Source organism: Dipodomys merriami, unplaced genomic scaffold (assembly GCF_024711535.1).
Source record: "Dipodomys merriami isolate MVZ:Mamm:240054 unplaced genomic scaffold, mDipMer1.0.p SCAF_114, whole genome shotgun sequence".
NCBI classification, from domain to species: Eukaryota; Metazoa; Chordata; class Mammalia; order Rodentia; family Heteromyidae; genus Dipodomys; species Dipodomys merriami.
In genome coordinates this window covers 1-18455 of record NW_027202427.1, presented here as the reverse complement: position 1 = coordinate 18455, position 18455 = coordinate 1, and the positions used below count along the sequence as shown (strand labels likewise).

Sequence of the window (18455 nt, the reverse complement as noted above, 5' to 3'; positions counted from 1 at the left end):
TGTTATTTTTATTACAAACTAACATTTGTTCATCATCTTACTACTCAAGAGAAAAAGTTATTTGGGATTATATCCTTCCAGGATTTTATCTTTAATTATTTATTCCACCATCTTCTAAATTATCTGAAGAGGTAAATAAGAGGAAAGAAGTATATAGAGGGAATGTAGAAATTATGAGAGGTCCTATAGCCCTATAGGAAAACCATTGTCTTCTATAGTAACAATATTACGAACAACATCCTGTGCTTGAGCTAGAGATACAGCTTAAGCCCGATACATGTCAGAAAACAAACACACTGATAGGAATGACATACTAGTGATGAATAGAAGGAAGACATTACAGTAACCAAAGCTCCCTGAAAATTTATGTCCACATTAAATTTCCAAAAACAAGAATAACAAAATGAAATATACTTTTGATGAATAGTACAGAAAACACTCAGGCTTATTATAATATTTGCCTTGTATTTTTTTTAAGCACCTTTGCATCACTATCTACTGCTGTCTATTTTTCCCCTCAGAAACAGAAAAATGTTAACACCATGATCCCTGCACTTTTCATTAGAGTACAAAAAGACCGAGCAATGAACAAAGAAGTCTAAGAAGCATCTAAAACCAATACATGATGAATAGCTTACTGTATTCAGTAGCAGCTGAGCAAATGAATAGTATAAAACCTGAGTTAAGGGACTGCTTTTTAAGACTGGGGATTAGGAGTGCCCAAACAGTACTTCTAGCTTTAAGCACTGGATTGTGTGAATCACTAAACACAAGACTTGTTAAACCTACTCTATTTTGGAAGCATTTATACAGTTGTAGGTATTGTTCATTACTCTGATTTTGTATATTGTGCTGTTTCATCATCATATAGGCATTAGAGACTTATTCCTTAGGTTTAGAATGGTGCTTCTAAACGGGTCAATTTGCCTTCTGGAGACATAGTTGAATTGCAAGTGTGCATGTGTGTTTTATTATACCTAGTGAGTTGATGGCCAGAGACCCAAAGGACAGTCTATAGAATTAGTTCTTCTTCTTCTTCTTTTTTTTTTGGGGTCCGGTCATGGGGCCTGAATTCTGGGCCTAGGCGCTGTCCTTCAGCTCTTCAGCTCAAGGCTCCCAGCCCAGAATTAGTTCTTCTAACATATCACTAGAGTCAAGTTTCTAGTAGGAAAGCTCTTGACTTGATATTAAAAATACAAATGAAGCTGGGTGCCAGTGGCTCACACCGGTAATCCTAGCTACTGAGGAGGCTGAGATCTGAGGATCACGGTTCAAAGCTAGCCTGGGCAGAAAAGTCTGAGGGACTCTTATCTCCAATTAACCATCAGAAAACCAGAAGTGGGGGGCTGGGAAGGTGGCTCAGTGGTAGAGTGCTTGCCTTGCATGCCTGAGGCCCTGAGTTCAATTCCTCAGCACCACATAAGCAAAAAGAAAAAAGCCGGGAGTGGCGCTGTGGCTCAAGTGGTAGAGCGCTAGCCTTGAGCTGAAGAGCTGAGGGACAGTGTCCAGGCCCAGAGTTCAGGCCCCATGACTGGACCCAAACAAACAAACAAACAAACAAAAAAGAAAACCAGAAGTGATGCTGTGGCTCAAGTGGTAGAGCACTCATCTTGAGCTGAAGAGTGCAGGGATAGCACCCAAGCCCAGAGTTCAAGCCCCACGACCAACAATAAATAAATAAATAAATAAATAAATAAATAAATAAATAAATAAATAAATAAATAAATAAATAAATAAATAGAAGTGCAAATGACCAAACTTTCCTACCCTTATAACTCCTACCTAGATCTTTGCTGAAGTTTTATTAGCACAAAATTTATAATCCAACTTAGAATTATGGCATCAAAAATAAAATAATAGATTATTTTTATTCTATCTTAATGTTAACAGTCTGTCAACGTCCCCAAACTGTAAGTAAAATGTCAATTTTATGCACAGTTTTCTGGGACAGACAGGTGATAGCTTTCAAAAGGTTTTGAAACTCCTGAAAGTAAGTTATAGGTATTTGCTTTGTGGCTGAGATCAAATCTACAGTTACCCCATAAACTACACAAGGGCCCCTCTTTAACAAATTAGATAAAATGAAAGGGATGCTTAAAGCATTTTTGGATACTTGCAAGTTGCAAGGTCTAAATAAAGAAATGTTTACGTTGTGTTCTAAAACATATCCCAGGCCTCTGATACATTATGACTTTAAGTTTCCCATCTACACAGGTGAAGCCTTCTGAATGGATAAAATGTCATTTATAATCTTTGATTACATCAGTCATAAATACACAAGTACTCCTAATAAGGGTAATCCACACTTAGGACTTTTAATGTTTATATCATATAACTGCCAACTGCAAAGAGCCTACCTTTATTGCATGAGTACTTACAGAATTAAAGTACAACTTAATTCTAACTAAAGCTTCAAAACTCTTTAAGTAATGCTTTGTGAAGTATGCTCTCTCTCTCTCTCTCTCTCTCTCTCTCTCTCTCTCTCTCTCTCTCTCTCTCTCTGTCTGTAAGACATCAGATACTATAATCAAATCTTTTTTTTTTTTGGGTCCAGTTGTGGGGCCTGAACTCTGGGCCTGGGTGCTGTCCCTCAGCTCTTCAGCTCAAGGCTAGCGCTCTATCACTTGCGCCACAGCGCCACTCCCGGCTTTTTTCTTTTTGCTTATGTGGTGCTGAGGAATCGAACCCAGGGCCTCGAGCATGCAAGGCAAGCGCTCTACCACTGAGCCGCCTTCCCAGCCCAGTATAATCAAATCTTTTAGCAAACCATTCTCAACTAGTACATAAAGTCCCTTTTAAATACTGTACATAATTTCACTATTCTCTAGCTTCTTTATAAAATCATGCCTCATAAGCCTTTTTATTTGATAATGGAAGAAACATACAAATATTGCATTCATCAAATAGAAGCTATTTCAGGAAAAAACAGTTCAATTCCAATAGGGCCAATTCTTATCAATAATACAACTTTCTGCAAATGAGTTTTTAACTGATTGTTAAAAGCCCACATGATGCTAGGATGGAGGTGAACAAGATATCCTGAACTGTTACCAGAAAACCTTCACTCCTAAGCTTAAGCCCAACGACAGTAACAAAACACATCCACCTCATTGTGTGATAAAATATCACTTTACCCACTCACCGAAAAGCAGCTAACAAAAAACCCAATAAATTAAGTCTCATTACACAAAAGGAAAACGTTTCAGAAAATGGTCCAGAAAAGCTACTTTGGAAAAAAGTTCTATGAAAACTGAATGGCAACAATCACAAACTAATGAGAAGCAGACTTCAAGATTCCCAGACCATCAATGTCAGGAAAGAAGCTGACCAAAATGCAAGATCACAGTGAAGTAAAACACAGCATCAGGGAAGATTAACCCCTTACCTTCATCCGCAAGGACTTCCGGGATCCCTCTCGAAATGCCTATCCCAAAGAGGAAAACAAGTAGAACAAAACAAAACTTGGTACCAAGAATGACAGTTATACCTATCTGAGATTAAAACTAAGTGATAAACTAGTGTTCTATTCTGTCCCCTTTTCTCTATATAACAAATCCAATAGAACTCCCCCAAACTATTACCAAGAATACAGATAGATCAAGGCCAATGAACTCTAACCTTCATATGTTCTATGATAGAGCTAGGTAACTAACAGAGAAAAGCATGCACAACTGAAATGCTACAGGTACCCCTGGTATTAAGAGAAAAAGTAATTTAAAACCTTAAATTGCAGATTTACCAGTTTTGAAGTGAAGAAGGAAACAAAGACCACTCCCCTTTAGAAGGGGTGGGCAAGTCACCTAAGAGCAACGAAGTTGCTGTGATGGGGAAGAAAGAACATCAAAAAGAAGAGGTTTCTGCTGGAGAGTCTTTAGTTGAGAATACAGAAAAGTGACCATGACACTATGGAAGCTGAGACCATTCACAAGAGATGTTTCCTTATTTTTGTTTTGCTTTTTAGAAACAAGAAAAAACTACTGACCCAAATGAAACGAGGTAGACATGTAACTAGAAGAGTATCATCATACTGCTTTGAACTGAGTGGTGGGGAGCTGCTGTAAGAATAGAAAGCCTAGAGTCAAGGCTACAACACATACTTATGGAATTGTGCCAGACACGGCTGGAATTTCATACCTGAGATGGGGGTTGGAGTAGAAGACACTTAAAAGAACCAGTGGTAATGGTATGGTGCAGCAGAAGAGATACAGGTCTATGTGAATGTTAACACATTAACTCATTTTTATAACTAAACCCTTCAAGCTTTAAACATCTGAGTCACACTCTTCATTCTTTCTTTTTGGCAGTCCTGGGGTTTGAACTCATGCTTGCTAGACAGGAGTTCTACTGCTGAGTCATGCCTCCAGAGAAAGGCATTCTTACTCCAAAAATTGAGCTATTTCAGACATATTTCTACTTTAGATATTTTTTACTCCCCATACCTTGATTTTCTTCGTCTTTGGTGCTGCACGACCCTTTTCTGGACTCTTTTTCCGCTTCTTGGGTTTGGTTCTTCTAACAGTTAAGGTGATGCTTGTAGGTGTGTGCTGTGTTGCTGTATACAACACAGTGGAAGGAGAAAGCTCCTCATCCCAGCTTTCTGTTGCACTGCTATCCCCACCTAAAAAAAGGGTGATTTCATAGTTTAGGGACTAACAGTCCCCAAACTGTCCTAACATCAGCTTACTCTTTTAAATGTATCCCATATTCAGGATATCATTACTTCTATTAACTTATCAACTGTGAAACAACACATATACCCACCTTTCTTAGGAAAACAAGACTCCTTCTGCTATTGGGATTAAGCATATAAACTGTGTTCTACATTACATCAACTTCTTCCCTTGTATCCAAGCTCTACTGCCTTAAAATATAACAATCTGAGATATATAATACAAAGAAAAGGGATTTCACAAAAAAAAACAAAACCCAAAACAAACAAAACACTTTGCTACAGGACTAAGATGTTGTTTCTATCTGTTTAACTCACAAAGACAGAACTATACAGTAGTCTTGAAAGGACATCTCTCTCCATGAAAAAATCTGGAGACCGTAAGAACTTATAACAGGGAGTCTTAAGAGAATATTCAACCACAAACTATTTACATGTTAAAATCTATGCTTAACCCATCTTACGCTTACCTGATATGTTGTCCTGCTTCCGCCGATGAAGTCTAATAACCTTCCCCCTGCTCATTCCCCTAAAGAGGGAAAATAAACTTAAAGTAGTCCTTCCAACAGCATGCAGCACATTATAACACACATGGGAGAAGTATCTCTGCATATACTACCCCCTCCCTCCCACCTACCAAATGTTTCCAGGACATTAAATTTCATATCAAATTCAATAGCTTTAACATCAATCTCTCATTCCTTGTTGTCAGCAATTCTCACCTAGTGCAGAGAATTCGAGCCAAGGAGCACTAAGGAATCATCTACATTAACAAACACAAGAAAGAATACTTTGAGCTTTTCCCTACTAATAAGAAACCCTAATCCCATCAACCCAGGCTTGAATTTAGATGAAACAGGATCTTACCTGCACTTGTCACAGTTGAGAAGGAAGCCATCCTGAGAAAGACCACAAGGACACCAGGTAGGAACAGTCTCTCCTTCAGAGTTCGGGCTGTCTCCACAGCGTTCCTCTACGGGCGACGGCAGGCCATTCAGGTCAGAACGAGGGATGATCGTCTGGACAGGGGGAGAAGCAGGAGGTGTCGGAGGAGGAGGGGCTCCGTAATTATGATCCTGAAAATAAGATTTTTTAAATCAACAGTGTCCAAACACTGGCCCCTCTCTCCCCTAAAGTATGGTACATATGGAAAGAAAGAAGAAAGTAGTACCCTTTGTTTTTTTGGCTTCAACCAGGAAAGTGATAAAACAAAATGCCAAGGTCAACTGGGACATAAAAACAAGAACAATGATGCAGGGCTAGACGTCCGCTGGAGGCAGGGAAGTGCAAAAGGGGCAACTTCGTCATGCTGCATATAAACATTTCAAGAAAGTCACAATGTATAAGAATGGATTACACTCCAAGAAGATCACTGCTCTGGAGAGAAACAAATGCATACTCACAGCATAAGGCAGTCCTCGACACCCCAGCCTCTGAGTGGTCCCATAATTATGAGTGGAATACACGCTCTTCTCATTAACTGCTGGACTAGCCTCCACAGATTCAGGGCTGCACAAAGGCGAAAAGCAATGCATGATAGCATAACACCTAATCTTTCCTTTAAACTTAACAGTTCACTTCCCATCTAATCCCTTTCCACAACCACCAGCCACTAGAGTAAGAACTCACTGAAACAATCTGATTAACATAACTAAGCCTAAAAATAACAGGAGTGTTACTGATGTGGATTTGTGTGTAACATGAAGCCAGTACAGGCAGATGTCTCAAGGCAGGCACCTGGGATACAAGGTGTCCCTAATGACAAACACAAACGTACCAGCTGAGCGGGGAGTTTCCCCTAGAGAAGCCACTCTGGGCTGGTTTAGACTCAGAACTATTCTTCTTAATTGGATCTCTTAATACTTCCATGAAACCTCACATGACATTTGCAGTGAGTGAGATGATGAAAGTGCCTTCTGCACTGCCCCAGGGACCAGGCCCTCTTCCATTCACTACCAAGACAGGATACCCTGAAGAAAGTACAGGTAAAAACAATGGCATCTTATATTTATCACACCTCTCATCTTGATGAACCCCCAAACACCTTCACATATTAGAGTAATAATTTCTCATCTACCAATGACATGCAAGCAGATCAAGGATACAATTATTTAACAGCTGCATGGTTAATACCACAGGACTTCAAATAATAAAAACTGAACTTCGAAGTTGCCTTAGTTTAGCGACACAGTAATGGTAGTAGCAGCTATTAGTGTAAATCACCTGTTATTTGCTTTATGTATAATTCATTTAATTTCTGCAACCATTAAACATGGTGAACAGTACCCCATTTTTATAAAGGGGGAAATTGAGGTGTTAGGATTACATGATTTCCCCCAAGGAGATACATCAACAGAGCCAAGGTTTCAAACGTCTGACTCTCAAGCCAGGATACTTTCCAGTATATTTTGCCCTTAGTGAAAATTATTTTGAGACCTTTTATTAACCAAGATTTAATAAAAACCTTAGTATAGAATCTTTCTGTATCTTTATTAGTGGAAAATAAACTATTCAGGCAAATGTATTAACATAAAAGAAATATAAATGTACTTAAATGTGTACATTTAATATAAGCCTTTGCTTGCTAATAAAAAAGTATACATGGAAAAGATAAAAATTTAGGTGTTTTTAAATGAATAAAGAAATTTAACTTTGTCAACTGATTTTGGGGATGTTTTGAGAAATAATTAATTTTAATTGTATGACTTGGCAGAACAAAAAATGTATTAGTTCTAATTTATATGAAAACAGTGAAACTCCAAGTACTAGCATAATTCAACCTTAAAGATCATTAGGTCTTTTAGGGAATCAAATAAGACATAGTTTGTTTCAAATAATACTTTTCCTGCTTCAAAATTTACAACACATAGCACTTGGCAGGAATAAAGTGTGCAAGTCAATGTAGCACATCAACTGACAAATGTGGGGTAAAAGAAAATTCTGAGGTACATATCCAACTCACCCAGTTTTATGCTCCAAAACTGTGAGAAGGGATCTTATTAATAACAGCAAAGGCAATTTCTAGGTGAAGAAGAATTTTAGACATAGGAAAGTATTTTCTATTAGTGAAGTGCATGCATTTATTATTTGATAGTGTCTGTATGATGGGAACTGTTGGGGAAGGGATACATCAAGAATGCAGGTCAGTATTCTTGAAAAAAGACATGATCTGAACATGGCTCACTGAGAGGCAATCAACTCTGAGTCTTAGGAAACAGGGTTTCCTAAATGAAATCAAAGGTAGACAAGCATTAATAAAATGAAGATAGAATTTGGCTTCTAAAATGAAGATAGAATTTAGCTTCTATGATGGACAGCTAAAAACAGTAATGGATTTATACAGTCAATTTACTGGGTGCATTACTAAATATTCTCAACAGCTATACATGTTTTATTTAGGAGATTTTGTACCATTAAACACATGGGGTGAAATATGACAGCTGTTCATTACAAATGTTCCCCCCACCCCCACCCCTTGGGGGTAGTGGGAAAAAGGAAAGTTTTATGAAATAAAAGATGGCCATGGAGATGGAGCTATGTTGATTATATCTTACCCATCTCCAAACTGGGTAAATATGAACATATGCACTTCATGTGCAAGTCTAGGGAATAAAAATAAAATGTATATTGTGCAGGTTAACAGGCCACCCTATTGTTCAAAATTATCCAGTCAAGCACAGCATTTAATACATTGCTATGCATGCCTAATCTAAAATTTAAGTTTGTATGTTTTAATTAAAAATAACCCCTACCATTTTTTCATTGTTTACCAATGATAGAGATATTAGCAGCTAACCAGAGGACTCCCTAGAACAGTCCTTGACATATACATCAATTCTTAGCTGTATGTTAAAATAGAAACTGGGGATACAGTTGAGTGTTTGCCTAAGCAGGTATGAGGATCTGTGTTTGTTGGATCCCCAGCACTACAAAAACAAAACAACAAAAGGAGTACTAAGATTACATGTCTTTATTAGACAATCAATTTATACATATAATTGTATCCTTTTTTCTATGAGTTGTGTGAGTTGGGCACATACAGTAAAAACCAGGTTTACAACGGATAAACTCCATCAATTTTGTACAGTATATAATCTGCTATAATGCCACCTCTTAAAATGACCAAAACTCTTAGGGCAGAGTTTTAAGTCCGGAAACATGTTTCTTTTATTATAAGTTTTTGTATAAGTATCAAAAAAATGCAGACTGTATATTGTTGTTATCAGATTTAAAATATTATGAGGTATGGTTTAGGTCTCCACTTGGTCCAATATGTTGCTCTTTAAGAGCAGTTTAATTTTAAATGTACTAAGAATAGGGGAATAGGCATGATGAAACATTGAAAAGTAGAAATATATAAGCCAATGACTGATAGTCTCTTCTTTTATACAACTAATAAAAGAATAACTGTGAAATTAGTTATGACTACAGCATCATAAACTTATGAAAATAATGGAAGAAAATGTTCAGGAACTTTTGAGATGTGGCAATGTAATCAAATTTGCATACCAGAAGTATTTTTACTTCTGTAGCCATTACTAGATTCCCTAGCAACAATTGTAGTCAATTATCACTATACTAATTGGGAAAGATAATAATTTTCAGAATAATTGATTTGGATCTTGTTCTTAGCAATTTAAAATTTATTGGTTTAATCTCTACTGAAATTTCTTACAAATGTTAAAATGTCTTCCTGTTATCAGATCATAGCAGGTAAATAGCTGATTTTATAAATACCTAAACACTATACAACTGGGATATATAATAATGCAGGAAAATTTTTAAGTGATCTATTTGGGGAAATATTTATATATTTGGAAATCTCAGCTAATGGTTTAACTGAATCTTTGTCATGCAAACTAATAATAAAAGAAAATAAATAGCCTTAAACGAAATAGAAAGTCACTCTTCCTTTCCCATTTTCCCACCCTCCCTCTTCATTTCAATATGGGATAAGCTTGAAAACTATTCTCAGTTTCATACTACCCCAGAATATTATATATTATTTCCTAGGGTAGCTTTAAGTCTTGTTCAAGGAACCCAATAAACAAGTAATGATAAATAGGTGGCCTTATGAAGAAATACACATGCTCTTTAATCATAGTCTCAGTTTTAAGAAAGAAGCCCTATTAATAAAGGATGCCGTTCAACCCAGAATTCTGGTACAGTTGCTTTGCTTTGCTGAAGGGGAAGAACCCCCAGGGACTATGAAAATGGCAAGAGAAACAGGGGAATTAGAGCAACACCCACCTCACTCAAGAAGTGGCTGTGGGATCAAGAGTCTGAACTGGACCTGAACATATTCAAAACACCAGGATTTTTCCAGCCCAGACCCTAATCCCTGGTACTGCCTGGAATAGACTTGGCTTCTGGGGGTGTGCTGCCCCCTAGGCCCCTTGGGTCTCTTTCGCTGGACTTTCACATCCTGGTGTAGTGCCACTTCGTCTTGAAAGGTAGGGGGCTTCCACTTCCTTTCTGTAAGCAAGGAAGATTGGGTACAAGGGAGGTAAAAGGACAAGAGGGGGAATCTGTGAGCAGGGGGAATCTTGGACAACTTAAAAAAGAAGGGATACAAAAGGCTAAATTTTAAAAACTGATTAATATATAAAGTTGTATAATGAAGGCCTACCTTCATTGTCATTTGGTATTTACATTCTTCAAGAACTGAAGAGTCTATTTTAGGGATTGGGCTTTTTGACAAACTGAACTCCTAATGCTGCTCTTAGCTGAAAAACAAGTTTGGTACCACTGATTTTGAAGGTCCTCTTTCTAGGCAATGAATATTATAACAAAAAACAGTTTGGCACTGCTCTTTAATGTTTTCTATCCCAAAAGTCAGACTAAGCAATCTGCCCACATAAAGTTTTAGCCCCCTTATTTTAGAATAAGAAGTACTTAGGAAGAGGCCTTCGAAGAAAATCAGTTGGAAAGAAAATCTCCTTATCTCCCTCTATCAGAATAACCATTAACTCTATAGAAGCAGGCAGTGACACCTACTTAATTTCAATTTTCCCATTCATGAAAACAAAAGAAAAACGTAATCACTACTTTGTAACTTTGATTCTATTACTAATTTACCCAGAAATCCTTCCCTAAAAGCTTCTTCCCCCCACTTAAAATTCTCTTTCCTCTCCATATTCTTTGGGAGAAAAAGGGCAAAGTCTAATGTCATTTATAATGGGGTGGGCTTTGGTCAAGAAAATTATAGCTTATTACTACCTACAAGAAAACTTTTCACACAAAATTGGTAATGTACCTAGGAATTACCACTTACTCTGATCCAGCAGCCATATCTGAATAGGATGTATCTGGTGTAGTTACTCCCAGAGGGACTGCAATGCTCATGACGTCCAACACAGCAAGAATGGAAATCACGGGGTCCAATTAATGGAGACTGACCACTCTGAGAGTGGGGGTGAGCTGTACAGCCTCAGCCAACATGATATGGACATGAGGAATCCTGTCACAAACAAGGAAAACAGCTAGCAACAAGATAATACTTGAAATTTATTTGAAATCTGAGAGTAGTTTTCTGTACTTTTGAATTCTTCTAAATAATAAATTCTATGATCACTATACACTATCATTAATTTTCCACAAAATACAATAGCTATACATTATTCTTGCTTTCAGTCAAAAGGAAAGTAATGACTTGCCAGCTCACTAAAACCCCTATTAATCTAGGCCTATCCAATAAATTTAAAGACTGAGGATTAGAAATACTCTAAACTTCTCAACAATTCTTTGGCCAAGGCCACAGATAAACCAAGTCCTACCAGCAGTCATAAATGTTATTTCTCCCAAATTAAATCTGGTAGAAGCAATTAACTTGCTACTTGTATTAGACTGCTTATAATTATTTCTTATTAGCGTTTATCACTTTTTCTTTCAAGCAATCTTTTAAAAACTTTATTTCTGAGCAAAGCTGCAATGATCTTAACAACTGTGTATGTGTACTAATATATACTGTCAGATGTAAATAAAAACATATACCTTCAGAGACTATGAATTTGTATGCACAGAATATGGAAATCTCTGTCTGTTCACTTCTGCCAAAAACTTAAAACTGCTTTTAAAACTAGTGTGTATGAGCCTCTTTCTGTATATAAGACACAATACCGGAACTAAACTATGTGGATAACTTCATGATGAAGTATATTATAAAGAATTTTGTGAAAAAAGGCAATTAAGTACACCTTGACACCTTGACTTGGTGATCTTACACTAGGTGATTTTGGAAAAAAACATACTCAAAACTGCTAATTTGGAAAAGAGACCCAAAAACTGCTGAAGAATTAAAAAGCAGAAGTAAATTAAGAGATTTGGAGGCACTAAAAAGAAAACTTACATGCTTAATAATTGTACATCTTTTTAAAAAAGAGTGAAATAAAAAGTATTTTATGTAAGAGGGAAGAAGTGTGAATGTCAAAAATTCAGGTTTACAATTATTTTTTTTTTCCAAAAAGAGACTTTAAAAAAAATCATAACTGACAAACTTTTGAGGGGGCATCAGTTTGAATTCAGGGATTTGTGCTTGTTAGGCAGGTGCTCTACTGCTTGAATCACACTCTTAGTTATTTTTCCAAGGCTGTCCTGGACAACTGTTCTTTTATTTACACATACTGTGCATCTAGGATTATAGGCATGAGCCAATGAGCCTAATCTATGATATATTCTGAATTATGATAAGAGTAGAAAAGTCAAACAATTTTTAGTACTAAAAAACTTAATGGAATGAAAAGTGTATCATACTGATTGAAGGATTAATGAAAATTTTAAACAGCTGCTGTTTTGAGATGTTCAAGTGTGCCTTTGATACATAAAGTTTAATATGAATAAGAAAACTAATTATGAATGGCAAACTAAAAGATTTTTAAGATCACACAAAGTTAATATTTATGAATCATTAGCTTGCTGAATATCTATAAACAACTTAGTGTCTATGGTGCCCACACTTTGAATGAGCTGTATCAACGAATGTAGGATTCTCATACCTGTTCCTACCCATCTGGAGGTAACATAGGCTAGACTGAGGACTAAAATGCAAAGCCATCAACATTTGTTGTTGTTGTTGGTCATGGAGCTTCAACGCTGGGCCTGGGCACTGTCCCTGAGCTCTTCAGCTCAAGACAAGCACTGTACCACTTGAGCCACAGTGTCACTTTTGGTTTTTCTGGTGGTTCACTGGAGATTAAGAGTCTCATGGGCTTTCCTGCCAGGGCTAGCTTCAAAGTATGACCTGGGCTGGTTTTGAATTGCAATCCTCAGATCTCTCCCTACTGAGTAGCTACGATTACAGGTGTGAGCCACTGGCGGCCTGGCTCCTATCTACATTTTTAAATGTAGAAGCTTAAATATAATTTGATAGCTAATTTATTTCTCCGACAGTAACTTTTTAAAAAAACAAGCAAATTATTTCTGTATTTCTTAAAATTCAAACTCAAGGGCTAGGCATAATGCCACATTGCCTATAATCCCAGTACTTAAAATACTGAGGCAGGAGGATCTCTGCTTGAGACCAACTGAACTACATAATGAAATCCAGTCTCAGGAATGAAGAGATATACAAACCTAGCTGTTTTGCACAAGTTCATAAATAATCTTAAAGAAACATTAGGAAAAACTCATGAGATAGAGTAGAGGCAACAGCATTCTGCATTCTCAATTTGCCAACACAGCAATCTAAAGCCTCCATTCTATTGCCTAACTCAAACAAACACATAAAAAAGTTAAGAATTTCTGTTTGATAAATTCTTTCATATCCATTTTTATCTAGTTTTGGATAATCCTGCCACTCTTCTGATAAGTCAATTCAGTCATACTATTCTTAATAATGCTTTTATAATGACAGGGTTTCTTTTGTCTTTTGTTTTGTTTTGTTTTGTTTGCTGGTCCTGGGCTTGAACTCTGGGTCTAGATATTGTCTCTGAGCTTCTGTACTCAGGCTAGGGCTATATCCCTCTTAAGCCACAGCTCCACTTCTGGCTTTTTATGGTTAATTAGAGATAAGAGTCTCATGGATTTTCCTGTCAGGGCTGGCTTCAAAGTATGATCCTCAGATACTAGACCCCAGAGCGGCTAGGATTATAGGCATTAGCCCAGGTTTCTTAATTCTGATAACAAATTCAAACTTTTCATACATAATTGAGAATAGGTGCTTTCCCAAATAATTGTGCAAAATATAGCCATTCCAACATTAACTGAACAACTTTTAACAAATAAACTATATGCAATATTTTAATGTTCTATTTTACAAAACAGGACAATACCTACTACAGTTTATCAAAGTCAGGATTTATAGCAGTTATCACTTGAGTCATAGTTTTAGAGATGTGTTCTGGAAAAGAATGTAATTTCAAGATACATTTGTTATCTATCTCAAACTACCAGAATATAAACACTATGGGGACAGGGCTATTTTTCTGTTTTATTCTCTTCTGTAGTTCCAGTAGCCAGTACCAAACTTCTTAAAAATTAAAAGATGGTATAAGAAAGAACTGCTAAGAGAATTGTGATCACAATTATAGCCATATGATTTCAGCATTCATTAAAATGTAAAAAATAAAATATGTTAAAAGGATTTGGGTCAGTCACCTTTACATAGACCTCTGAATATGAAGTGCCCCAAAGTTATGTCAGTAGCTCTGAAGACCTAGAAAAAGTTGAGACATAAATTAGTACAGTAAGAAATAACATATAATGGAATGATACTTTATCTTATTTCTGAATTATATTTATTACATTGTTTGGTTGACTACTTTATTCTCCACTTAATTCTACAATTTTAATCCTTAATATAGCTTTACAAGTTCCATTTTCTATAAAGGGTGAGGAGGAAAATTACTTTTAAGAAGGGTAAATACTCATATTGGCTAATGCCTCTCTTTTTAAATAAAAATAACCTCCCATTTCTCAAGGGGTCCTTTTGTTTCCTTTGTTTATTCCTTTTTTTTGGGGGGGGGAAGGGTACTGGGTTGTTTTTCCCCCTTTATCTTCTAGGAAGGTCTTCTTTACTGAATCTCTTCAGAATTTTTTTTGGTGCCAGTCCTGGGGTTTGAACTCAAGGCTAAGGGGCTGTCCAGGACCTCAATTTGCTCAAGGCTAATGCTCTACCACTTTGAGCTACAGTACCACGCCTGGCTTTTTAGTAGTTAACTGGAGATAAGGGTCTCTCCGACTTTCCTGCTTAGGTTTGCTTCGAAGCATGATCCTCAGATCTCAGCTTCCTGAGTAGCTAGAATTACAGGTGTGAGTACTTTTTTTTTAAATGAAGCAAACATCAAATTTTGTTTTTAAGCAGACAAGGTCTTAACCCAACATGTATAACTGAAAAGGGAGCTTTAATTAATTTTGTATTCTCTAAAAATGAAAATAGGTAATCAAGAACTATTCTTGGAGGAAAATGATTAGCATGCCTTAAGTTTTTAGTGTTTTCTCCAAAATGTCAAGTCTAACATCAGACAGAATGATATATTAATGCTTCAAATATCATTGTGTTATGAAAGTTGGGAATGGAACTCAAGTTAGCAAACATAAATGGACATTAACATTCATTTTGATGTTTTATGGAATTTCTTAAAAAGTGCAAAACGAGCTAGGCGCTGGTGGCTCATGCCTGTAACCCTAGCTTCTTAGGAGGCTGAGATCTAAAGGATCACGGGTCAAAGCTAGCACTGGCAGGAAAGTCTGTGAGTCTCTTATCTCCAATTAACCACCTTCTGAAAAGTGGGGCTGTGGCTCAAATGGTAGACCACTCACCTTGAGCTGAAGAGCTCAGGGACAACACCCAAGCCCAAGCCCAGAGTTCAAGTCCTATGACCGACACACACACACACACCACACATACACACCACACACACACACACACACACACACACACACACACACACACACACACACACACACACACGAACAGAAGGAAGAAAGGAAGAAAAAAGAGTCCAAAATAAGGTAGTCTTAGAAAAATTATATCCAAAGTTTTACATATGTATGTATGTATGTATGTATGTATGTATGTATGTATGTATGTATGTATGTGTGTATGTATGTATGTTGGTCGTGGGTACTGAACTTTGGGCCTGGGCGCTGTCCCTCAGCATTTCAGCTCAAAACTAGTGCTCTACCACTTAAGCCATAGCAGCACTTCTGGCCTTTTCTGCTTATGTGGTGCTGAGAAATCAAACCTAGGGCCTCATGCATGCAATGCATGTACTCTACCACTGAGCCACCTTCCCAGCCACAAGTTTTACTTTTTTAAGGTATAAAGGTCACAGTAAAGGAAAGAAATAAAGGAAGCAATAGCAGAATCCTTTAGGAACAGTAAATAAAGAGAAAGGACTGGAAGAAAAAAGAAGTATGAGTTTATATAGTAGGGGGAAAATGAAAGCACCAGAATTTCATTTTCTTTTTAATGATCAAGAGGATATTAATAATTCCTAGATTCATAAACAAGAATCAGCCTAAAAGTGAGTACTTAAATTTTTTTTTTTTTTAGTTTCTAGGGGAAAGTGTATCAAATGGTATATGTCTTTTCTTTTTAATTGGACTTGGGAATGGTCAAGAATCTCTATCATTTTTTTTTTTTTGGCCAGTCCTGGGGCTTGAACTCAAGGCATGGGCACTTGAACTCAGGGCCTGAGCTGCTTCTTCTGTTCAAGACTTAGCACTCTACCACTTGAGCCACAGCACCACTTCTGGTCTTTTCTGCTTATGTGGTACTGAGGAACTGAACCACTAAGCCACATTCCCAGCCCAAGAATCTCTTATCATTTCTTTTTTTGGGTCTGGTTGTGGGGCCTGAACTCTGGGCCTGGGCGCTGTCCCTCAGCTCTTCAGCTCAAGGCTAGCACCCTACCACTTGAGCCACAGCGCCACTTCTGGCTTTTTTCTTTTTGCTTATGTGGTGCTGAGGAATCGAACCCAGTGCCTCATGTATGCAGGGCAAGCGCTCTACCACTGAGCCATCTTCCCAGTCCATGAATCTCTTATCATTATGACAGTATCTTTTCTATGTGAGTTGTTGAAAGCCTGAAACTATATATAGTCCATCTAGTCACTCTAAGAAGAGAGTGTTGTTTTTTTTTTTTGCCAGTCATGGGGCCTGAACTCTGGGCCTGGGCGCTGTCCCTCAGCTCTTCAGCTCAAGGCTAGCTCTACCACTGGAGCCACAGCGCCACTTCCGGCTTTTCTTTTTTCTGTTTATGTGGTGCTGAGGAATCGAACCCAGGGCCTCATGCTTGCAAGGCATGCACTCTACCGCTGAGCTACCTTCCCAGCCCAGAAGAGTGTTTTAAGAACAACTCCAACTGAGATTTCAGAAGTTGCATCAGATAGGTGAGCCGGAAGCAGGTGGGAGATAACAGTCTAGTAAATGGCCAATCCCAGAAAAGAATTTCAGAACAAGTCTGCTTCAGTAATCCTGTGAAGAGGACTGGCAGGAAGAGGAGTGCCGCTTCAGAAAGAGAACAGGCTTCATATGCTTCACACAGTCTTTGTACTGAGGCTGTGGACCTTGGCACTTCTCCCAGAAATGATGCAATCCTGATGAACAAGATCTGCTGCCAGAAAAACAATTGTTAACAGCCTAAGCAGACAGCAACTCAGCCAAGACACAATCTCTGATCAACTCTCTATAAACTACCACAATGTCAAATCTTCAATTTTGGTCTCTAATGAAACCTAAGTGAATATGTATCTACATATACATTCACATCTCCCCCCCCCCCCCCCCCCCCGCTTTTCTTAATTTGAGATAAGGTCTTGCTATGCTGGCCTTAAACTGGAGATCTGCCTGCTTCAGCTTCCCAAGTGCTTGTATTAGTCTGTACCACAAAGTTAAGGTCTTTGTATTTTAAATTAGTACTCATTTTCCTCACTGTCAGTAAAGCTTTTGGGAGGTAGTGGTTTCTCTGAAGAAACTGCATGAAATTTAGCACTCAATTATGAGATATCACAGTAAAGACAAACACATTAATTCAAGGTGAAAGGTATATTTTGTATTCCTGAAACTATGCCATGCAATAGAAAAAAAAATGAGAAAAATCTATTACATATTCTTGCTTAGGAAGATTAAGTAGTCTCACCTCAAAAGGTTATTTACAATGACCATTTTTCTCGCAGCAATAATATTACTATAGTATTGAGACCTCATCTGAGCATCAATCATTATTTCCATCTTAACAGCCATAACTTAGAATTTAACTTGAAAAGATCACCACAATTTTAATAATCCTCTCTAGAACCCTTGTATCCTACATCCATTTTCTTTCTTAGTTTTAGTATTTTTTTCTTATATATAAGGTTTTTGGTATGAAGTTTTTCTACATTCTATAAAATTCACTAAACTCTAGCCAGAAACCACAAATAACCAAAATTTCCTTTCAAAGCAACAATACTTAAACTAGGATACACTACAGATACAAGCATCTGCAATACATTCTAAAATCAATATATTTACCCTAATCCTTTATTTCTTTTCTTTTTTCTCTGTTGGTTGTAGGGCTTAAATTCAGGGCCAGGGTGCCGTCCCTGAGCTTTTGTGGTCAAGGCTAATGGCCTACACCACCTAAGTAACAGTTCTACTTTTTGGTGGCTAACTGGAGATAACAGTCCATGGACTTTCCTGCCAAGGCTGGCTTTGAACCATAATCCTAGGATCTCAGCTTCCTGAGTAGCTAAAATTACAGGTGAGAGCCACTGGTGCCCAGTGAAAAGTAGAGATGGAGAAAGAATATTAGGATTTGTTTTGGGGGCGGGGTGGAGCAGGGGAGGTAGTACTCAAGTTTGA

General features: G+C 37.5%; 1 protein-coding gene across 15 annotated transcripts in view; it reads right to left on the bottom strand.

The window, feature by feature from the left end:
• LOC138822676 (histone-lysine N-methyltransferase SETD5) overlaps positions 1-14341 on the bottom strand; it is a 61514-nt gene extending 47173 nt beyond the window's left edge. For 4 of the 15 annotated variants that reach the window (XM_070015459.1, XM_070015466.1, XM_070015463.1 and 1 more), the window contains exons 1-8: positions 10944-11032; positions 9920-10144; positions 6447-6639; positions 6073-6178; positions 5537-5745; positions 5140-5198; positions 4440-4618; positions 3386-3424 (exon numbers count right to left, since the gene is read on the bottom strand). In XM_070015459.1, the coding sequence (XP_069871560.1) occupies positions 3386-3424; positions 4440-4618; positions 5140-5198; positions 5537-5745; positions 6073-6178; positions 6447-6538 (684 nt within the window). In that variant the 5' untranslated portion in view covers positions 6539-6639; positions 9920-10144; positions 10944-11032. Of the gene's footprint in view, positions 1-3385; positions 3425-4439; positions 4619-5139; positions 5199-5306; positions 5372-5391; positions 5433-5536; positions 5746-6072; positions 6179-6446; positions 6640-9919; positions 10145-10298; positions 10396-10943; positions 11130-14263 lie in introns of those variants that run through there. The other 11 variants (XM_070015460.1, XM_070015467.1, XM_070015461.1 and 8 more) reach the window with 11 other exon arrangements.
• Positions 14342-18455: the final 4114 nt, after the last annotated feature.